Raw genomic sequence first — 18,271 nt, forward strand, 5'->3', positions numbered from 1 at the left:
CTAGGTATATAACTTTGGACACTAGTGTAATAAACAGCCCATTGTCCCCTCTCTCTCTCTGTTTTATTTCCCTTGGGTTAAATATTGACAATTTCATTGAGAAGTGAGGGTATTTTTCTTCCCGCACCCCTATGGTATAAAACTAGTCAGGGGTGTATATTCTGCACAAGATTTATTTTTTTTCCCCGGCTACAAATTTTTTTATTTTTTTCCCCCCCTAGTTTTTTCTCACCAAGTAGGGGGGGAAATGGAAAATATTTAAAGAACTCTATATTTAATTTATTTTATCCCTCCTACCACACATTTTTTTAGTTTTTTTTACCAAGGAGGGGGGGAAATGGAAAAATTGTTTTCAGTTTTCTTAATTTTTACATTTTTTTCCCTCCAACCACTTATTTCTTATTCCCCCCCCCCCCCTGAGCCGGGGATCCCATGTAGAATATACACCCCTGATAGTAAAGAATTGTGAAGATATTTTTAAATAAAGATAAGGATGTATTAGATTTTCAATCCGGTAATTTAGGGAAAAAGGATGGATTTTTCATAGATTATCTAATTGTCTTTTTATTAAGGGGTGGAAATACATTTTTTTAACGATAAAGATATGGGATCCATCATTGTTCCACTTGTCAAATAACTGATTTTGACGACTTTGCAGTACATTTCCATGTTATATAAGTTTTATTGTCAACTTAGTATTCAAGACTAATCCTGCCTTCAACACCACAGACTAGGGGATACAACAATGCAGGATGAGAAATAAATCCTTCATAAAATCTCTTTTAAAATTCTGCTCAGGTTTCTGTTAAATATGGGTAAAAGAAGGGGTTGTAGATTTACTTAAAAGTTATTGTCCTCTTCCTCCCTGATTAAAAATAGTTGAGCGAACCTACAAAATTATTTAGTCCAAGCATCAACCTACGTTCTACAGTTTCTAGCGTAATATATATTTTTAAAAGCGAAGCTTTTCTATAATTAGGGTCGGTCCGTACGTCCGTCCGTCCGTCCGTCCGTCCGTCCGTCCGAGATAGATAGCTTTTATTCGTTAATTTAGGCATGTTAGAATTGTCCTATCGATTTCAAACTTTGCATGATGATTCCTGTAGTATTAAGGTACGATTTAGAAAGCGTAGCAACTCTATAATCATTACCAGAATGTCCGTACGTCCATTTTAAACATGTTGATTTTTCTACTTTTTTAACAACAAATTTTTATGTGTTCTAATTATTCGTTTGATCTGATTTTTTGTATATTGATTCCTGGGACAACAAAGAACAATATTATAAGCGAAGCAACTCTATAATCAAGTCCTAAAATGTAAGTATGTCCTTAAACATTATCCTGTATCAAGCAGTTTTTCAACAAATTTACTAACAATTTTGCTTTGATTCTTATACTTTTATATTCTGACTATTCAGTTCAGACACTATACAAGTGTTAATGTCCGTTTGTCCTACCGTTTCAGTGCTTCGCTTTTGTGGATGTTGTCATCCTTGTTGTAATAATAATACGAGTTCTAAATGCGATGTTTTTATGTCTGTCTGACTGATTTTCCGTGGCTAAAAATGCCTTCTTCTGTGTGTTTTATATTAAAACTGGCGGCTTCGTCCATCCACACAAGAAAGAAAAAATTAAAATCACCACAAGACCAGTAGGTATATTACCTGAAGAGTAGAGCCCAATCCGTTCAGGTGTCACCTAAAACTTAAGCGTCAGACAGGCAGACGGACGAACGGACAGACATCTTTCTACTTTGTATTATAGATAATGACAAATTGACGGAAAACATATTTATAAATGACGCATAAAACCTGATTGTAAAAAATACAAAAGTTTTACCTGGCAGAGAAGATGCGGCAATCTCTGGACGGGCAGCTGGAATATACTCGGCCGCCAAGAAGGTGGATATCTTCTTGAAGCCAGGCTGCACATAACTTTCAATGGCTTCAGCAGCGGAATTCTACAGGGAGTAAGGGAGGGGACAATGGGCAGTTAATTCAATTTGAGAGTTTTTGAAGAAAGGCTATGAAAACCAGAATAATCCCGAAAATATGGTGGAAATTGTAAAGTGATTGTTGATTAAATCTAGAAAACCATAAACTAAGAAAAAAGTTCCAAGAAAAAAAGCAATCATTTGAAAATAAGATTACCAGTATTACAGACTGACATAACCATTCTGTAATTAATTACTAGAAATATCTCCCTGGATCTCTTCAAAAGACAGGGAAAGAGAAAAGAGATTTGGGGGCAAGTGATGTGAACACGGAAAAAAGGGGCAGGCAGGCGTGTAGCTGGATGGGCAAGTATATGTCCTGCACGCCTTCCTGCCCCTTTTTATCCTGTTTATTTCCCCCACCTCCCTTCTCCATTTCCCTTTCTCGTCTACTTTTAAAAAGGAGGTGGGGATGAAGGGAGTGAAATATAGTATGGGAGGGGGGCCGTGTATTTATATTTGAACTACTTTCTGTCTGCAAAACTATATATATTCAAAACTAACATAGCGAGTAACGGCATTTCTTGCGCAAGTCCCCAAACTCAGTCAGAAACTGCTAAATTCTTGCACATTCCCTTTAAGCCAGTCCCCAAAGTCTGAGACTCCTAAAGATTGAATATTCGATCCATTGTCCCCTCCCTTACTCCCTGGGAATTCTATATAATCAATAGTAGTAAGCGCCTCTTAAATTGAAATTGGGAATGTTTTTATACCGCCTAAAGTTCAACATCCCATTATAATTCCTGTGCACGCTACGTAATTAAAACCTTCTCTTAAAGCGCTTGCAAAATACCTGTAAAGCATTTGTGTCTTCGGCTGCAATGTTTTTCATGTTCTTGAATGGTTCATAAAATACAGTTTCCCTAAAATAATATTATTTATATAAAAAAAATTTTTTAATTGCCAGAATCTTTTTTTTTACAAAAAATTAAACTTCAATCCAAGATTTTTTGGAGGGGGATATTTTTTCCAGGGGTTATTTCTCTTGGGAGGATCGTGGAACCTCTACCCAAAATATTTCAAAACCTTCCCCGGACCTGTAATAAGCTGATAAGGAGAACCATATCTGTCCTGACCTAAAGTTACAAACACACAGACAGCTGGACATACAGACATCCTGTTACATTAATCAAAGGATTACCTGGCAGGCTTGTTGACATGGGCATCACACTGATCCACTGTACCAGCCATAGAGACTGCATGATTTACCTGGCCAAGAGTCATGGCTCCTTTCATTACTGTTATGATCTGGTCCGCGAGATTATCAAAGGCTTTGTACCTATATGAAAACAAATTGATTTTTTCTCAGTATAAAGCACATAAAAAGAACAATAGTTGATATGATAAATAAAAAGATTTCACGCTCATTATTCGCTATAAATGCTGCAAAACATATTATTGGTAGAAAAGCATTGCAAACACTATACAATTCACTTGTCCATAGTCATCTTACATATTGTGCTCCAATTTGGGGAAGTGCAACAGCATCAACGCTTGATAAACTTGTAAAACAGCAAAAAAAAGCACTGAGAATAATTACCAACTCAAAATATAATGCACATACTACAATTTTATATAAAAATTTAGAAATTCTTCCTGTAACTCAACAAATTGTCTATTCTAAATTACAATTTATGTTTGATTACGTTCATCATAGGCTTCCATGTTCTTTTGATAACTTATGGATAAGAAATAGCACAAGAACAACAAGGGTTCTTAGAAATAATCAACAGTACAATGTTCCATTTGTTAGACTTGAGACATTAAAAAAATTTCCTTACTCTGATCTACCAAAGCTATGGAATGAAATCATTATTCCTAATACTAATCCTAATCCTGAAAATGAAAATAATAATGATGAGGTTATATATACTTTTAGCACAGTTATGTCAAGAAAACAATTTTGTATGAAACTTAAAGATTTTTTGTTGGAAAAACTTAATTTTATTTGTAATAGAGAAAACTGTACTGAGTGCATAAACAGATCTTAAAAAAATGATTTCATAAAATACCTAGTGATTTTTTTTTATTAAGGGGGGGGGGTTGTCCTTTGGCGGGGAGGGTAGGGCAGGGTTGAATATAGGGCAAAGATCAAAGTGGCATTCTATAAAAAGATATTATTTTGAAATGAGAAACATCTATTATTTTTTTAAAATAACATAATGACAATTGCTAGAATTATTGCTTTTTTTATCCTTTTCATGTTATTTTTTTCTTTCTCCTTTCTTTTTTAAATAAAACCTTTACTTATTAATCTTCAATGATATTTTAAAATTTAAAATATGGTATTAAAATTATATACAACAATGATCTATCTTATTATTTTTCCTTTTTTATTCTCTTTGCTTTCATACTTGATTTATTTTGTTTTTCTCTAAATTCCTTTATCTGTTTTTTTTTCATCTTTCTTATTATTTACTGATTTCTCTTACATAATATAAATGTTTATTTGTGTTTTTTTTTCTCTTTTTTTACCATCCTTACAACTCAATTTAACTAAATTAAAGTTTCAATTTTCCCTTTCACATTTAATATGTTTCATATTCTTTTTATTTCTTTTCGTATTTCCTAAAAAGGGGCTTCAGGAATCAAATACACTATCCCCATTTTGGTCAAGATAGTACTCCTGTAGCTCCTGGTGCATATCCTGAAAATTTTCCTTCTTTTCCACCAATTTATACTACGTTAATAATTAAACTCTTAGTTAATGTTATTTTATTTTTTTGTATGAGGTTAAACATCATAATGTAAACTCTAAATTGTCGATAGATAGCAGCAATTTAGAGTATTGTATGTGCTATCTCCTAAGCTGGGGGGTACCTGGCAGCACCAAATAAACATTATTATTATTATTATTATTAGTTTATAACTAACAAGATTAGGTAGTTTTTCTGAAAGCTGATTTTTTTAAAGGAAAAAAATAGAATACTGCCATTTCATGTATATGGAACTTTTATGTCTCTTTAGTTGGATGGATGAAGTAAAAACATGAGGTTTTTTTTGAAAATACAGAATAAAAAATTAACAATATACCGTAGCACTGAATTAACATAGGACTTATGGGAGGGTTATTATTGCGTAAAGTTATCAAATCAAAATACATTATTCAATATTATGGAGAAAGTAGCTAAGATTATTATGAATATATTCCCACAACACAATAATATTCAGAGATCTTAAGGGATAGGACAATAAACAATAAATTAATGTTGGTCCCCAATAATGATAGACAAAATTACTCCTTCTGTAAATTAAAAATTTTGCTTTAAACGTTCTTTTATTCAATTTAATCAGGGATAAGGGATGGGAAACGTAGGAAAATATTATTTCAGGCCTATTTCAAGCCTAGGCCTATTTCTAGCCTAATAAACCAGTTTTGGGATGGCGCAGTGCTTCGTATAAAACGCTAATAAAAAAGCTGTGTGTGTGTGTGTAGATAAAGTATAGAATCAAATTCAGGTAGCTAGTTTAAAGTAAAAAACATAACCTTTTATAAACCTATATATTAATGACTTTTGTTAAAATGAAGTTTTTTCTTTCCCAAAATTTTTTTATCTTTTACTTTGGTAATTTGAACTGTCAGAAAGCTATCGTTGGGTTTCCCTCAGACAGATTTTAGTTTGTATTATTTGCATTTTTATTGATGAGTAAAAATTTTATTTGAAAATTTCATTGCTAATTAAAATTCAAAATAAATAAATTAATATGCACTTGGGTAACATTCTATCAAGTATTCTTTGGATACTATATGTAGTGATATATTTGTACTGTGTTGTATTGTGTATTGTACATATATTAGGGTTAAGGTGTTGTATCAATTTCGTATTAAATTTTTAAAATTCAAAATACAACATCTAATTTATAAACTACCAAATGAAAATTCGTAGCTACCTCCTTTCCAAAAAATAATCCCGTTATTTTTGTTTTTTCTATATGGCCCTTTTTTAATGTTTAACTCTAAGCAGATTTAATAATTAAGCTAATGTGATCTAACACCATTTATATTTATTTTTTAGTAGCAGACGAAATCATTATTTTTTCAAGAATTGTCTGCTTCTAAAATTTTCGCCAATTGGTGATTGGTTGTTAAAAACAGGCCGATTCTTATTGGTTTAGAGCGATCGCTACTTGGGAGCGTCCGCCAGTTTGATAGTAATTTGTAATAGTTGCAATATCCCCTTAGAATCTAGGCCGGGACCTAATTAATGGCCAGGTTTCCTATCCCTTATCCCTGAATTTAATGAACATCCAATCCAAATTTAATCAAAGTACCCAAAGTTTTGAGCTATCAAAACGTGGTTAAAAATTTTGGGTACCATCCTCCCTGAAAATGTGTGATAATTATACCTGTTGATAAGATCCAGATAGTCTTGTTTAGTGTCAAATGACCCCCATTCAATTAGTTTCTCCAAGTCAACTTGTACACCCTCCATATAGTTGATGGGGAAATGGAATCCTATAAAAAGATATAATCCTTGAATTTAATATACTTTTCTTAATCAATTTGCTGTTATTGACTACCGATAAACGATTTAAATCTAACGGAAAGGTCATAGGAAAGTTTTGGAATGCTTATTAATTTTAAATTTGTCTATCTCTCTATATATAGCTTAATTCAATAATTTTGATATGGGGAATAACAAATTAAAGTTTAGAAACTCGCAGAAGTTAGAATAATAAAGTTTAGTCTATGTAACAGTACAATAGAATAAAAAAACAAATAAGCTTTACCTAGTAATTAGGCCTGACAATGAAAAGTGAATGAAAGTAAGATGGATTAGCAAATAAACTATAAAGCTGTTTTCTTCTCTTGTATTTAATGAACTATATACTAGAGTATATATCTAGAGTATCTGTACGACAACCAAAAATTTTACCATGTCTCGACAGATTCAGCTGCGGATTAATAGAAAAGGGCTAATAATTTCACTATGCTACGACTTTAGAAGCTGCTGACAGAAATACAGACAGCTTCAGCATTGAACCACCAAGTTTTACTACTGCAAATCTCAATAATAGTGTTTATTGGCTTATGGTGGTTTAGCTGGTAGTTGTCCAAAATTTAAAAGCTTTTAGAAAAAAGATATTATTATTACTATTGAAGACTTCCTGCTGAATCAGTGAGTCTATTTGTACATAGATAATGAAATTATTTCCATAGTCTATCAACATTCTAATTATTTAATCTATTACTTTATCAAAATGTACAAAATAAGGATAAATACGGAGCATAATAAAGAAGCAAAATCTAAACCACATATGTTTGCTTAAAGAAAATGAAGAATATAATGTAAAGCAATAAGGTTATTTTGTTATTTTGTCTGAAAATCAAGATCGCTGAATTTTTATGCTCGACTATGTTGTACTTTTCAGGAAAGCTTTATAAATGTCTTGAGATGGTTTTAAAATATTTTCTGACTTATCACCCCCCCCCCCCCCCAACACGAAAACAAAGCTTATTGTATAGAAGCTGCACTTTAATACAATACAAATATTCTTAATACCAACATAATAAGAATCCAATTAGTTTTACACTTTCTCTATCCAGTATAAAGCCTTGTTAGGTTAGGAAAAACAAATTGTTAGCAGATAAATGTGTTTTCTTTCCTCATATTTATTAAAAGCAAAGCTTTTCTACAATTCTTATATTTTTGTATATCTAATTCCAATATAAAATCGAAAATGTTAAAATCATCTTATCGATATAAAACTTAGCAGAGGGATTAGGTACTGTAACAAAAAGGTACAATATTTGAAGATGACGCAACTCCATAATTACAACAGAGAGTCCTTAAGTCAATTTTAAACAGTTAGGTAAATAATAAATATGTCAAGCGAAGAGGTTCCTTGTTATAATAATTCCTAGGTCAATTAGGTTATTATAAAGCATTATTACACCTCCTTAAAATATATTTTTAAAGTTACATTTCCTGACGCCTAAAAAAGCACTTTTAATAAAATTTTCATACAATTTTATCAAACTTCATTATCATGAGCAGTGAACCCCTTAAATTGATGATGATTGTTTTCTGGTTGAATTTCGCTTTCATGGATGTTTTCATACACGTTTATAATAAACCTACGCTTCTTACACATCCTATAACTTTATACATTTTCCTTCACTTTTGTTTATAATTTTTAGGGATAATCCATGATTAAAATTAACTTAATTTCATCAAATAGGTACAGTAGTTAAAAATTGTCAATTGTTTACCATCAAATACTTTTTTAATGTCTAAATTCGAAAACCCCCATTTTGATTTTAGATTTAAGAAGAAAAAGTAAACAAATATTTTTCTGGGAGTTGTTATTTTCTAGTGATTATCCTATCCTTGTGGGTGTAAAGGTATTCCCCTTCCTTAAAAACCTTCCAGAGACCTTTAAGAAGCTTCGCTTTAAAGAAAACCCAAATCCAGTTTCGGTTTCGGTACATACACCCAGCTACTATTTCTTTCGAATAAGGATTTACCTTTAAAAGGATATCCACTGATGAAGGTATCAAGTTCAGAAATAAGGAAGCGAATATTGAGCTGGAGTTGTTTATCTTCTGTTAGGTTGAGCAACACCTCAGCAGTAGCTTTCATAGCTACACATAAATCATTATCCTCAGCAAACCTTAAACAAAAAATATATTTCATATGGAAAACAAGGCTAAGCATTTAAAATTTATGCAAATAATACGTCAGTGTTAGAATAGACATAAATAGATATAGATATCCATTTGACCCCCAAAATTCCTGAAACTTAAAAGGAAATTTTAGCTGACAAACACCTTATCTATGTTTTTTATTCAAGAGTCTTTCTAATAATGCCAGCAACAAAATAAGTAATACGACCCTATTTATAGCTGACTTATTATGCGAAAGAAATGAAAAAATAACCGTCCTTTCTCACAAAAAGCTATACACTTTCCAACCAATAGGAGTTGTTTCTCCATTGTTAACGTCATGAATCGCAGATAAAAAAAAGACGTAGACGGTTATCTACTTTCGACAGCCGTCATTTTTGACAAGGGGGGGGGGGAAGTTCTGACACATTAGCGTAAACAGTGATTATAGGCTTTATCTTTTGACTGAGAAGATAGGTTATTAGGGATAAAATCATTCTTATATGATGAATTTCCCCAAGATTTAAGATTTTTTGGATAGGCCTCCAGGTTCCGGAGCTCCAGGCCTCCAGGTGGTCTCTGTACAGGTAAAATTAAAAATAAGATTTTTTTTGAAGAGTTAGAGATTAACTTATAAACAAAATATGCTTCTTTTTGATTGTTTTTCACATATTTTAAGAAAAAACATACATATTTTGTCTAATAAGCTGACATCTCACTCTTTAAAAAAATTATGTTTTTCATTTTTACCTGTACAGAGACCACCTGGAGGCCTGGAGCTCCGGAACCTGAAGGCCTATCCAAAAAATCTTAAATCTGGGGGAAATTCATCATATAAGAATGATTTTATCCCTAATAACCTATCCTCTCAGTCCAAAGATAAAGCCTATACTCACTGTTTACGCAAATGTGTCAGAACTTCTTCTTCTTCTTGTAGCCCGTCACTTTTCAACCAGGATCATCATCGTTACTCGCCAGATTAAGGAATCTGGCAGCTTCCAGGGGCTTGGACCATAAGTCTCTGACTGTTAATTGTGTGGGTTTACTCGGACAGCTGAACAGGTGAGTGGTGGTGTGTGATGCAGCGTTGCACAATGGACAGGTATCAACTATTTGGGTTGCTTGGTTCTGGCTTATGCGGGCCTTGTAGCTATTGAGATAGCTACTGTAGCCAGATCTGAGCTGGGCAAGTGTTGATCTCGTCGCTCTTGGGAGGACTTTTTCAGAGTCTGAGATCTTTGGGGGGGTGGTATTCAAGACTTTATTTTTAGCCATTGAATTTATTTGGTCACGGACACAGCTGGTATGGACATTTTTCAGCTTTTTCTTGTAGATATCAGTAGGCATATCTGGGTATGATATCTGCTTGACTTTTTCCCCAAATGTTGAGGACAAAGTGTTTTTCATTTGTCTTGGGGGAGGGGGGGCTGACAAGTTGACTTTATTAGGGTGGTTGATAGACTGGGTAGATAAGAGAAATTGTTGGCTTAGCATCTCACAATGAGGTTTAACCTTCATTACCTTAGTTTCATGGTGAAGATGGTCGACGTCTGTCATTAGGTGGCATCCTGTGGCTACCCGAAGGGCAGCATTCTGGGCAGTCTGGGGACCTTTCCAGGAAGTTTCGCTGAGAGAGGGGGTCCAGACAGGACAGCAGTAATTTAGGACTGATTGACTGATTGCTTTATATGTTGTAACCATGACTTCCTTCTCTTTACCCCAGTTAGATCCAGACAGGGCTTTCAACACGTTGTTCTTTGTGTGGAGCTTGGATTTAAGATCTTGGGCATGCTGTCTGAATGAGAGAAGGTTGTCAAAGGTTATACCAAGAATTTTCGGTTTTTTGACAGTAGGTACTTCCTGTCCATCTATTCTGATCTCAAGGGTGGTGCTGACTTCATTGGATGAAGTTGTGAATAATGTTGCAGATGATTTTGATGGTGATATGAACAGGTTCCGGCTCTTGAACCAATTATTTAAGATGGAGAGATATGAATTTAATTCGGTGACCAGTGGTTCGATCTGTGGGCCAGAATTAAGTACATTTCCGTCATCAGCATAGGAAACAATTTCAATGTTACCTAGAGGGGCAGGCATGGAGGACATGTATAAATTAAATAAAATAGGCGAAAGAACTCCACCTTGTGGTACTCCTTGCTTTACCTTTCTACAATTTTCTTTTGCATTACGAAAAAGGACAAATGTATATCTTCCTCTCAGGTAGGCACATAGGAAGCTGGTGATGTATCCATTCAGTGGGAGGCTCTTGATGTCGTCGAGCAGGAGTTGGTGGTCAACTGTGTCAAATGCCTTTGACAAGTCGATAGCCACTGATACTGTTCTATGAACAGGCTTCTTCCTATTTAAGCCTTTGTTGATATGGTCGAGGATACTGATAAGTGCAGTGGTGGTGGATCTACCCTTTCTGAAGCCGTGCTGGTGGTTGGCTAGATTGATGGAGTCTGTTACATGAGGGAGAAGAAGAGCCTCAAGTATTTTAGCCGCTGGTGAGAGCAATGACACAGGTCTGTAACTGGTGCCTTGATTTATAGGTTTACCTGGCTTCAGAAGTGGGATGATTTTGGCTATCTTCCATATTGCTGGGATGTGTGTTGTTAAAAGGCATTTATTAAAGATGTCCGTAAGGAACTTGATTCCCATGATTCCCAAGTTCTTCAGCATGACTGGAGATAGCTCGTCAGGTCCTAAGGCTTTAGAATTTTTGGCTTTCTTTATTGCAGCAGCAGTCTGGGCAGGGGTGAAAACAACTAAAGGAGAGTCTGATTTCTTTTTCATGTTGCGGAGGGTGTTGCGAAAAACTTGTTCTGGTTTTTTATCTATTGCTGGTGTGTACTGCTTGTTGAAAAGATTAGCCATTTTCTTTGGATCATTTGTAGTCTTATTCTCGAAGCTAATGCCTTGGTTATCCGGTTGGATTGGATGGTCATTGAGGCTTTTTATGGTGTTCCATAGCTTCTTGGATCCTGCTTGACATGTGGACAGATGTTCGTTCCACTTTTCTTTTCTATGATCATTGATGAGTTTGTTGATGTTGATGTTTAGATCATGAATACGGTTGTCAGCAGGGTCGTTAGTTCTGAGGTTGTCACGTTCTTCAATGAGTCTGGCAGCTTCAGTAGGAATGGAGTTGTAAGTGCGGGGGATTCTTCCAGCAGGAATAAATTTGCTGGCAGCTTTTTGAACAGTTTTCCGGAAGAATCTTTCTGCTTTAAAAACATCTTCAACAGGTCTTGCGTTAGAGAAAATGTAAAGTCCTTAAATTTAGGCCAGTCTGCTTTATTAAAATTTATGTAGGTGAAGTTTTTAGTGTTAGTCTTGGTAAACTCTGCTGTCAGGTCAATGATGACGGGAAGATGATCCGAGCTCATTTTTGTTTCAGTTTTCCATGATGTTGTAGGAATAAGGTTTGAAGACACAATGCTAAGATCTGGGGAGGTGGCTGAGTTACCTTGAAGTCTTGTAGGTAAATCTTCATTGATAATACCATAGTCAAGTCCTGCTATAGTATCAACAATGATCCTGCCTCTTGCATCTTCAGTAGCATCTGTATGCCACATCTCGTGATGTGCATTAAAATCACCAAGTATTAGGGAAGATGCTCCTAAGTTGTCAAATAAGTGGTTGATTGGTGGTTGATATTGTTGGTGACAGCTACTTTGTGGTGGAATATATATGTTACGAATGAAGAGATGGTTGTTGTCCTTGCTTGGCAGGCTGATGGTAAGCGATTCCAAGTGTTGATCTGCTTCATGACTCTGGGGTGTAGGTTCAAGGTTAAAACTAACATCCTTGTGGACAAGGAATGCCAGTCCTCCTCCTTTATTAGTACCCCTGTCTTTCCGTATTAGCGTGTAGTTGTTAGTCTTCTTAAGTTTAGATTTACTGGTGAGCTTTGTTTCCTGGAGGACTCCAATAAGGATTTTGCGTTTCTCCATATAGTCTAGGAGTTCATCAATTTTGTTGTTGATACCATTGATGTTGTATTGAAGTACTCTGAGGTTGGAGCCTTGGTTTTGTTGGTTGTTTTGAGAGCATTGTGCTGGTGGTGATGATGGTCTACGTTGTTGTTGTTGTTGGGGATGTTGTTGACGATGTTGTTGTTGAGGTTGTTGTTGTTGTTGTTGAGGGTGATGTTGAGGATGTTGTTGTTGAGGGTGATGTTGAGGATGTTGTTGTTGAGGATGTTGATGATGATTGGTGGGGGGACGACGGGGGGCGCGACGGGGGCGTGGGGTGGGTGGAGGTGGGGAAGGCCGAAATTGAGGGGGGGAGGGGGCAAAGAGGCAACATGGTCCAATCCAGTTGGTTATTTTCTTCCTCTCCTTGGTTGATTTTAATTTGGAGCATTTTATGTGTAGCCATTTATTGCATTTGACGCACTCAACTGCATATGATATTAGATTTTTGTCACAGATTGGGCATATCCAGGGGCCTGGATTTTGTTCGATACCAGCAATCAGCAATAGCAGCCGAATAAGGCAAGCTGGCAGAGCCTTATTCTTTGTCAATTCAGTTAAAAACACAGTTCAGCTGTGGAGTATTCCACATTGTCGGGGATGTTAAAAAACCTCTGGAAGCTGTAGTTGATGATGATGGTTGGAAGGTAGGGAGATTGTAGGTATTGGCTCTTGGCTCCCGCTGCTGTTGCTGGTGTTGTTGCTGTTGCAGTTGAAGGTAGATTCGCGGCGTAGACGCGGCCAACATAGAATCCCCCCCCCCCCTTGGAAGCTGGCAGCGATTTAAAAAGGCGGCAGTCGACCCTTGATCAAAACTATGCAACAAAAATTACCACACTAAAGCAAGAATTATAAAGAAAGAAGGCCAATTAGAACAGATATCCAAATTAAGTTAAATAAAAAGATATGTACAATAATTAACTTATCTTGCTTTGAATTTGGCAATACATTTATAAGGGTGGCAATCCGAATCCGCTCAATTTTTGGACCCAGAATTTGAATCGGATTTTATTTGGCGAAGTTTTGTAAGAATCCGAATCCGACCCAAAAATTCGGCGGATTGCCATCCCTTTTATTTATTCTTGTTAACCCTAAAAGCCGTAAAATGCACATAAAACTAAAATCTTATGTAAATTAATGTAAAAACTTGTTTGAATTAAACCTCGTTATATAATTAGAGTTAAGGGAAAGGGCAAAGCAAACAAAACTCCAAGTAAAAGTTTGTTAGAATCTGCGTGGAAGTAAAAAGTTTAGGTAACTGTATCTCAATGTATACAGCTTTTATTTCACTTTTGTTTAAGCTAATACTTTTGGACAGCATAGGTTCTTTAAAACAAGGCTCGGCAGTGGCAGCCAAACTGGCCGTATTAAGACCCCTTGTCAGACGCAATGTTTTCCTACATTCCACAGCTAAAACCACAATTTGCAGCCGTATGTTCCTAAAATTGGGCGGCAGTTGCGTCAGAGTCTAGAATTCAATAATCTTATTTGGAGGTCGGCTACAATTGTGGCATACAAAAAAATCAAAGTAAAATACGGATGCGAATATTATATTAGTGAATCAATAATATAAATATCCTGACTTACCCGCTACTGTATAAAGTGCACCACCTACATGCTAAATTCAACACTTCGACAAGGGGTAAAATAACCATTTTCACTTAAAACAATGAAAAAGTTGAAACTTGAGATGTGCCTACCTTTCTTCTGTAAAGGTTTCTAGCTGGCTGTTATGTTCTTTACATCCAGCCTGAGTACTAAATAAACAAAACTAAATTATTATTAGGTTTTATGATTATATTCGAGTAAGTACAGTTGAAAACAAAGCTAGAAAAAAATATGCAAATTTATGTGCCTAAAACTACATAAATATCAATGAAGTAAATAATCAAAATTGGCTTTCTATGATGTTTCTAAATGTACTAATAATGTAATGGATGTAGAATATACGTGGATATTAAGACGGGGAAAAATCAGTCCGTCAATTCAGGTTGCTAACATAGACATAATTTATTGGTCAGTTTGGTCATCCAGTAGGATGGGAGGGGATGGGGTAAATCGGTGGAATCGTTATTTTAGCCAGCTACAAGTCTAGCTTGGGAAAATAAACAATATGCTGGTTCAATCATTAAAAAAGTTTTAATCAGGCTATAAACCATGTCGTATATTTAAAGTATGACTTTGACTTTTTTACTCAACACACCAACTACCAACTATGTATAGAATAGCTAGCTAGCTTTGTGTTACCTAAATTCAGGACTTCTTCGTAGACGCCATTCCCAAAACTGATTGAACAAGTCATTAGCTTTCCTGGATACCTCTGCCATTGTAAATACAGGACTCGAATCTGAAACTGCAAGAAACCATGATACAATCAGAGGTAGTATGATTTTCATTGTAAATACCTACAGGACTCGAATCTGAAACTGCAAGAAACCATGATACAATCAGAGGTAGTATGATTTTGATAATATCACAGAATATTTTAATTATAAAAATATAAAATTACAAAAAGATCTAAATAAAATAAATAGGTATGTATATATATTGACTTTTTAAAAAGGGATAATTGTGTGATGTATAGTCCCTTCCTCCCTGCCTTGAGAGCATTGTATGTATTTTATATATTAACTTTTAGTTCTTGTGTCACCATTCTCGGAGCAAGTCTTTGCTCTGCGATTCGGCACGAACCTAAAAGTGTTAACCTTGTTATTATAATTAATATCTATTTGTATGTTTAATCTGTCTTTGAATTAATACACTTTATTAGAATATTTAGCTGTTTATTCTTATTATTACTACACGTCATTTTTGGCGCAGTAGTGTAGTACGAATCTATAGCTCAGATTTTCTTTTAATTGCATTATTTCTTTGCTTTGTTTTTGTTCAGGATATTTTTGTGAGTGATGAAGGTGGACATTGCTCATTTCAAGAAGCTGTCTCCGGAGGAGAAGCTTGAATACATCTTCGAATCGATAACCTCGTTGCAGGGTGATATTCATTCCAATGGAGATATGCTGGTTAATTTGACTGGGCGAATGACGCCGCTGGAGACGAAGGTTCAGGAGTTGACGGATAATGTTAATACAAACAGTTCTGCAGTTACTGGATTAGCTACTCGTATGGACGATTTAGAAGAACGTCTTACTAAAGTAGTGGTGCCTGGTGTTGAAGGTGACATCAAAACCGAAAATGTGACGGTTGTTGATGAGTTTATGACTGGCCAGCAACGAATTTTGGATAGAATTGCACAGCAGAATAGTCTGAATAACTCTATGCCTTGGCAGAGGACTGCTGGAGGATCTGTGCCGGAGGAGAAGCCTGGATTGTTTGTTAGTGGCTCTCGAACTATTTTTGGAGGAATGCAAGATCAAGATGATAAGATCATAAAGCTATGGGAGCTGTCTAAAGTTGATGCTGTGGATAATATCTACAATGGAGTTCTCATGTGGTGGCCAGCCAATACTGAGGTTAAAGCAGAGGATTTTAACACGCTCAATTTTTTCGAGGCGGGGCTGAGTGAACCGCAGGTTAGTTGGTGTAAATCTCTTGTTTATGTGCCAGATAGATCTTTGTATGTATTGCAGGGGGAGGAGAATGTTCATAGGTACAATGAAACGTGTGCTAAGCTTGATGATCAGTTCAGAAAAAATGCGCCTGAATTTTTAGTAGACGATGATGTGATTTTCTTTGATGATTATTTGGAGAGATTTTGGATGACTACTATACGGTATCATATGACTAATCATCAAGTGTGTAAGGAAATTCTGTTTGAAAAGTGTGTGGGTGTGAGAACCGCTTGTGGTTATACGCTAAAACCTGCTGATATGGAGAATAGACGATTATCATTAAAGGGATATTTGTGTAAGATGCGAGAGACATTTTTACCACCCGACATGAAAAATGTGTGTAAAGATGCGTATTTGTGTGTTAAGCAACATGAAAATGATAAGATTGATGCATTTTTTGATAAGATATTATCATTCTGGAAACGTGCTTATCCGAAACCAACTGATGATATGTTTATGGATTTCTATTCTCAAGTGTGTAATGTGATTTTATCTCCAGTTTTGGCTAACCAAATGCGTCAATTTTCGTTAGATTTGGAGCGTGACGGACAAGTGCGAATGATAACTAAGTTTCGAACTGAGTTAATAGTTAAAGCACAGCTGATTGTTAAAGGGCTACAATTTAATCAAATTTCAGGATCAATGGCTAGAGGATGTACGACGAACCAGATGGCATTGGCTAAGACAATGGTTGGTGGCGTTGGTTCTAAGTCAAATCCTGTGACTATCGATCAGGTTAGTGATGAAGATAATTTTTCATATGAGATAAATCAATGTGAAATTGATTTAGCTGATGAATTTGACGGACCAGCTGAACTTATTCCTCTAATTGGCGCAATTCAAGGTGGTTTTATTTGTTATTATTGCAATAGGAAAGGACATATGATGAGGGAATGCTTTGATATTAGAGATAAAAAGTTACCTAATCCTAAGGGAAAATACTATTTACGGTGGGGAAACAAGCCTTTTGTTCCCTATAAGACGGGGCAAAAGAGTTTTAAAAAGGATGAACATGGCACTGATAAAAAGAAATTGGTTGGTGAAGTTGAAGGAGGGGTGAAAGATGAAGAAGATACGAAGGAAGTGTCGTATGTTGACGGTTTAGGGGCACGCGATTATGAAGATGACCTTGTAGCGGAGGTTGATGCATGGAATAGTGCTATTATAGATGACATTTTATGGTATTAATATTTTGTATGTATTAAGACCACTAAAACCTTATTCCATTTTCTACATGTTACGCGGCATTGTTTGGATTTATGCGCGTTGTAAATAAACAACAACAAAACAAAATTAATGATAAAGGAGTGAACGAAGCAACTCTAAAATTGTGATAGACTTATTTTGATGGTTTATTTGAATTATGGAAAGATAACATGTTGTTTACTATCGTATATGAATTTATGAGATTATGTTATCGTGGAAATCAAAATATGTACTTTAGTTTTTTTTTGGTTATGTTTTGTTACAATATAATTAGATAAATTTATTTTTGTTTCAGACTGTTGTGGAGTCTAACAGAGATAAGAATAATAAAGAATTGAAAATGGATTAATTTCAACGAAATAGGAATACAATTTTGTAAAATTGTTAATGGAAGAAAGTTAATTTTATTTAATGTTAAATTGAATAAATTGAAAATTGGATAAAAATTTGAAATTAGATATTTTAAAAGTATTAAAATTTTGATGAAAAGGTGAAAAATTGTTTTAAAAGTTGAGTCAGTTATTATGGTTCTAAGTATTTAATTTTAAAACAATTATATTGCGATTTAGTAATGTTGATTCAGCAAAATTTTTATGAAGCTTAGAATTTCATGAAGCAAAATTGTTATAATGCATTAGATATTTGAGTGGAGTTGTCTCTCTTCATGAAGAAGGGGGGGGTGGGCAAATATTTGCAAAATAATTTGCGCTGTCTCTCGGAGTTGGTATGCGCAAGAATGGTGGAGCTGTCTCTCTTTTGAGGAGAAGGGGGGAGTGAGCAAAATATGCAAGGAAAGTTTGCACTATCTCTCGGAGCTGGTATGCGCAAGATGGGGTGGTGGAGAGAGGTAGCTGCAATGATGAGCAGGAGTTGGGCGTTCCATGCGCAGAAAGTTCAGCTGCGCAAGAAAGTTGAGCT

At 35.2% G+C, this 18,271-nt stretch overlaps 1 protein-coding gene across 7 annotated transcripts in view; it reads right to left on the bottom strand.

Annotated features, from left to right (window-relative positions):
• LOC145335175 (uncharacterized) overlaps positions 1–18,271 on the bottom strand; it is a 118,983-nt gene that overhangs the window by 11,179 nt on the left and 89,533 nt on the right. For all 7 annotated transcript variants that reach the window (XM_080180951.1, XM_080180937.1, XM_080180914.1 and 4 more), the window contains exons 2-8: positions 14,826–14,932; positions 14,279–14,335; positions 8,464–8,609; positions 6,342–6,450; positions 3,136–3,273; positions 2,788–2,857; positions 1,841–1,961 (exon numbers count right to left, since the gene is read on the bottom strand). In XM_080180951.1, the coding sequence (XP_080037077.1) occupies positions 1,841–1,961; positions 2,788–2,857; positions 3,136–3,273; positions 6,342–6,450; positions 8,464–8,609; positions 14,279–14,335; positions 14,826–14,905 (721 nt within the window). In that variant the 5' untranslated portion in view covers positions 14,906–14,932. The remainder of the gene's footprint in view (positions 1–1,840; positions 1,962–2,787; positions 2,858–3,135; positions 3,274–6,341; positions 6,451–8,463; positions 8,610–14,278; positions 14,336–14,825; positions 14,933–18,271) is intronic.

This window comes from Acartia tonsa, chromosome 2 (assembly GCF_053477335.1).
Source record: "Acartia tonsa isolate MP-2025a chromosome 2, ASM5347733v1, whole genome shotgun sequence".
Lineage (NCBI taxonomy): Eukaryota > Metazoa > Arthropoda > Copepoda > Calanoida > Acartiidae > Acartia > Acartia tonsa.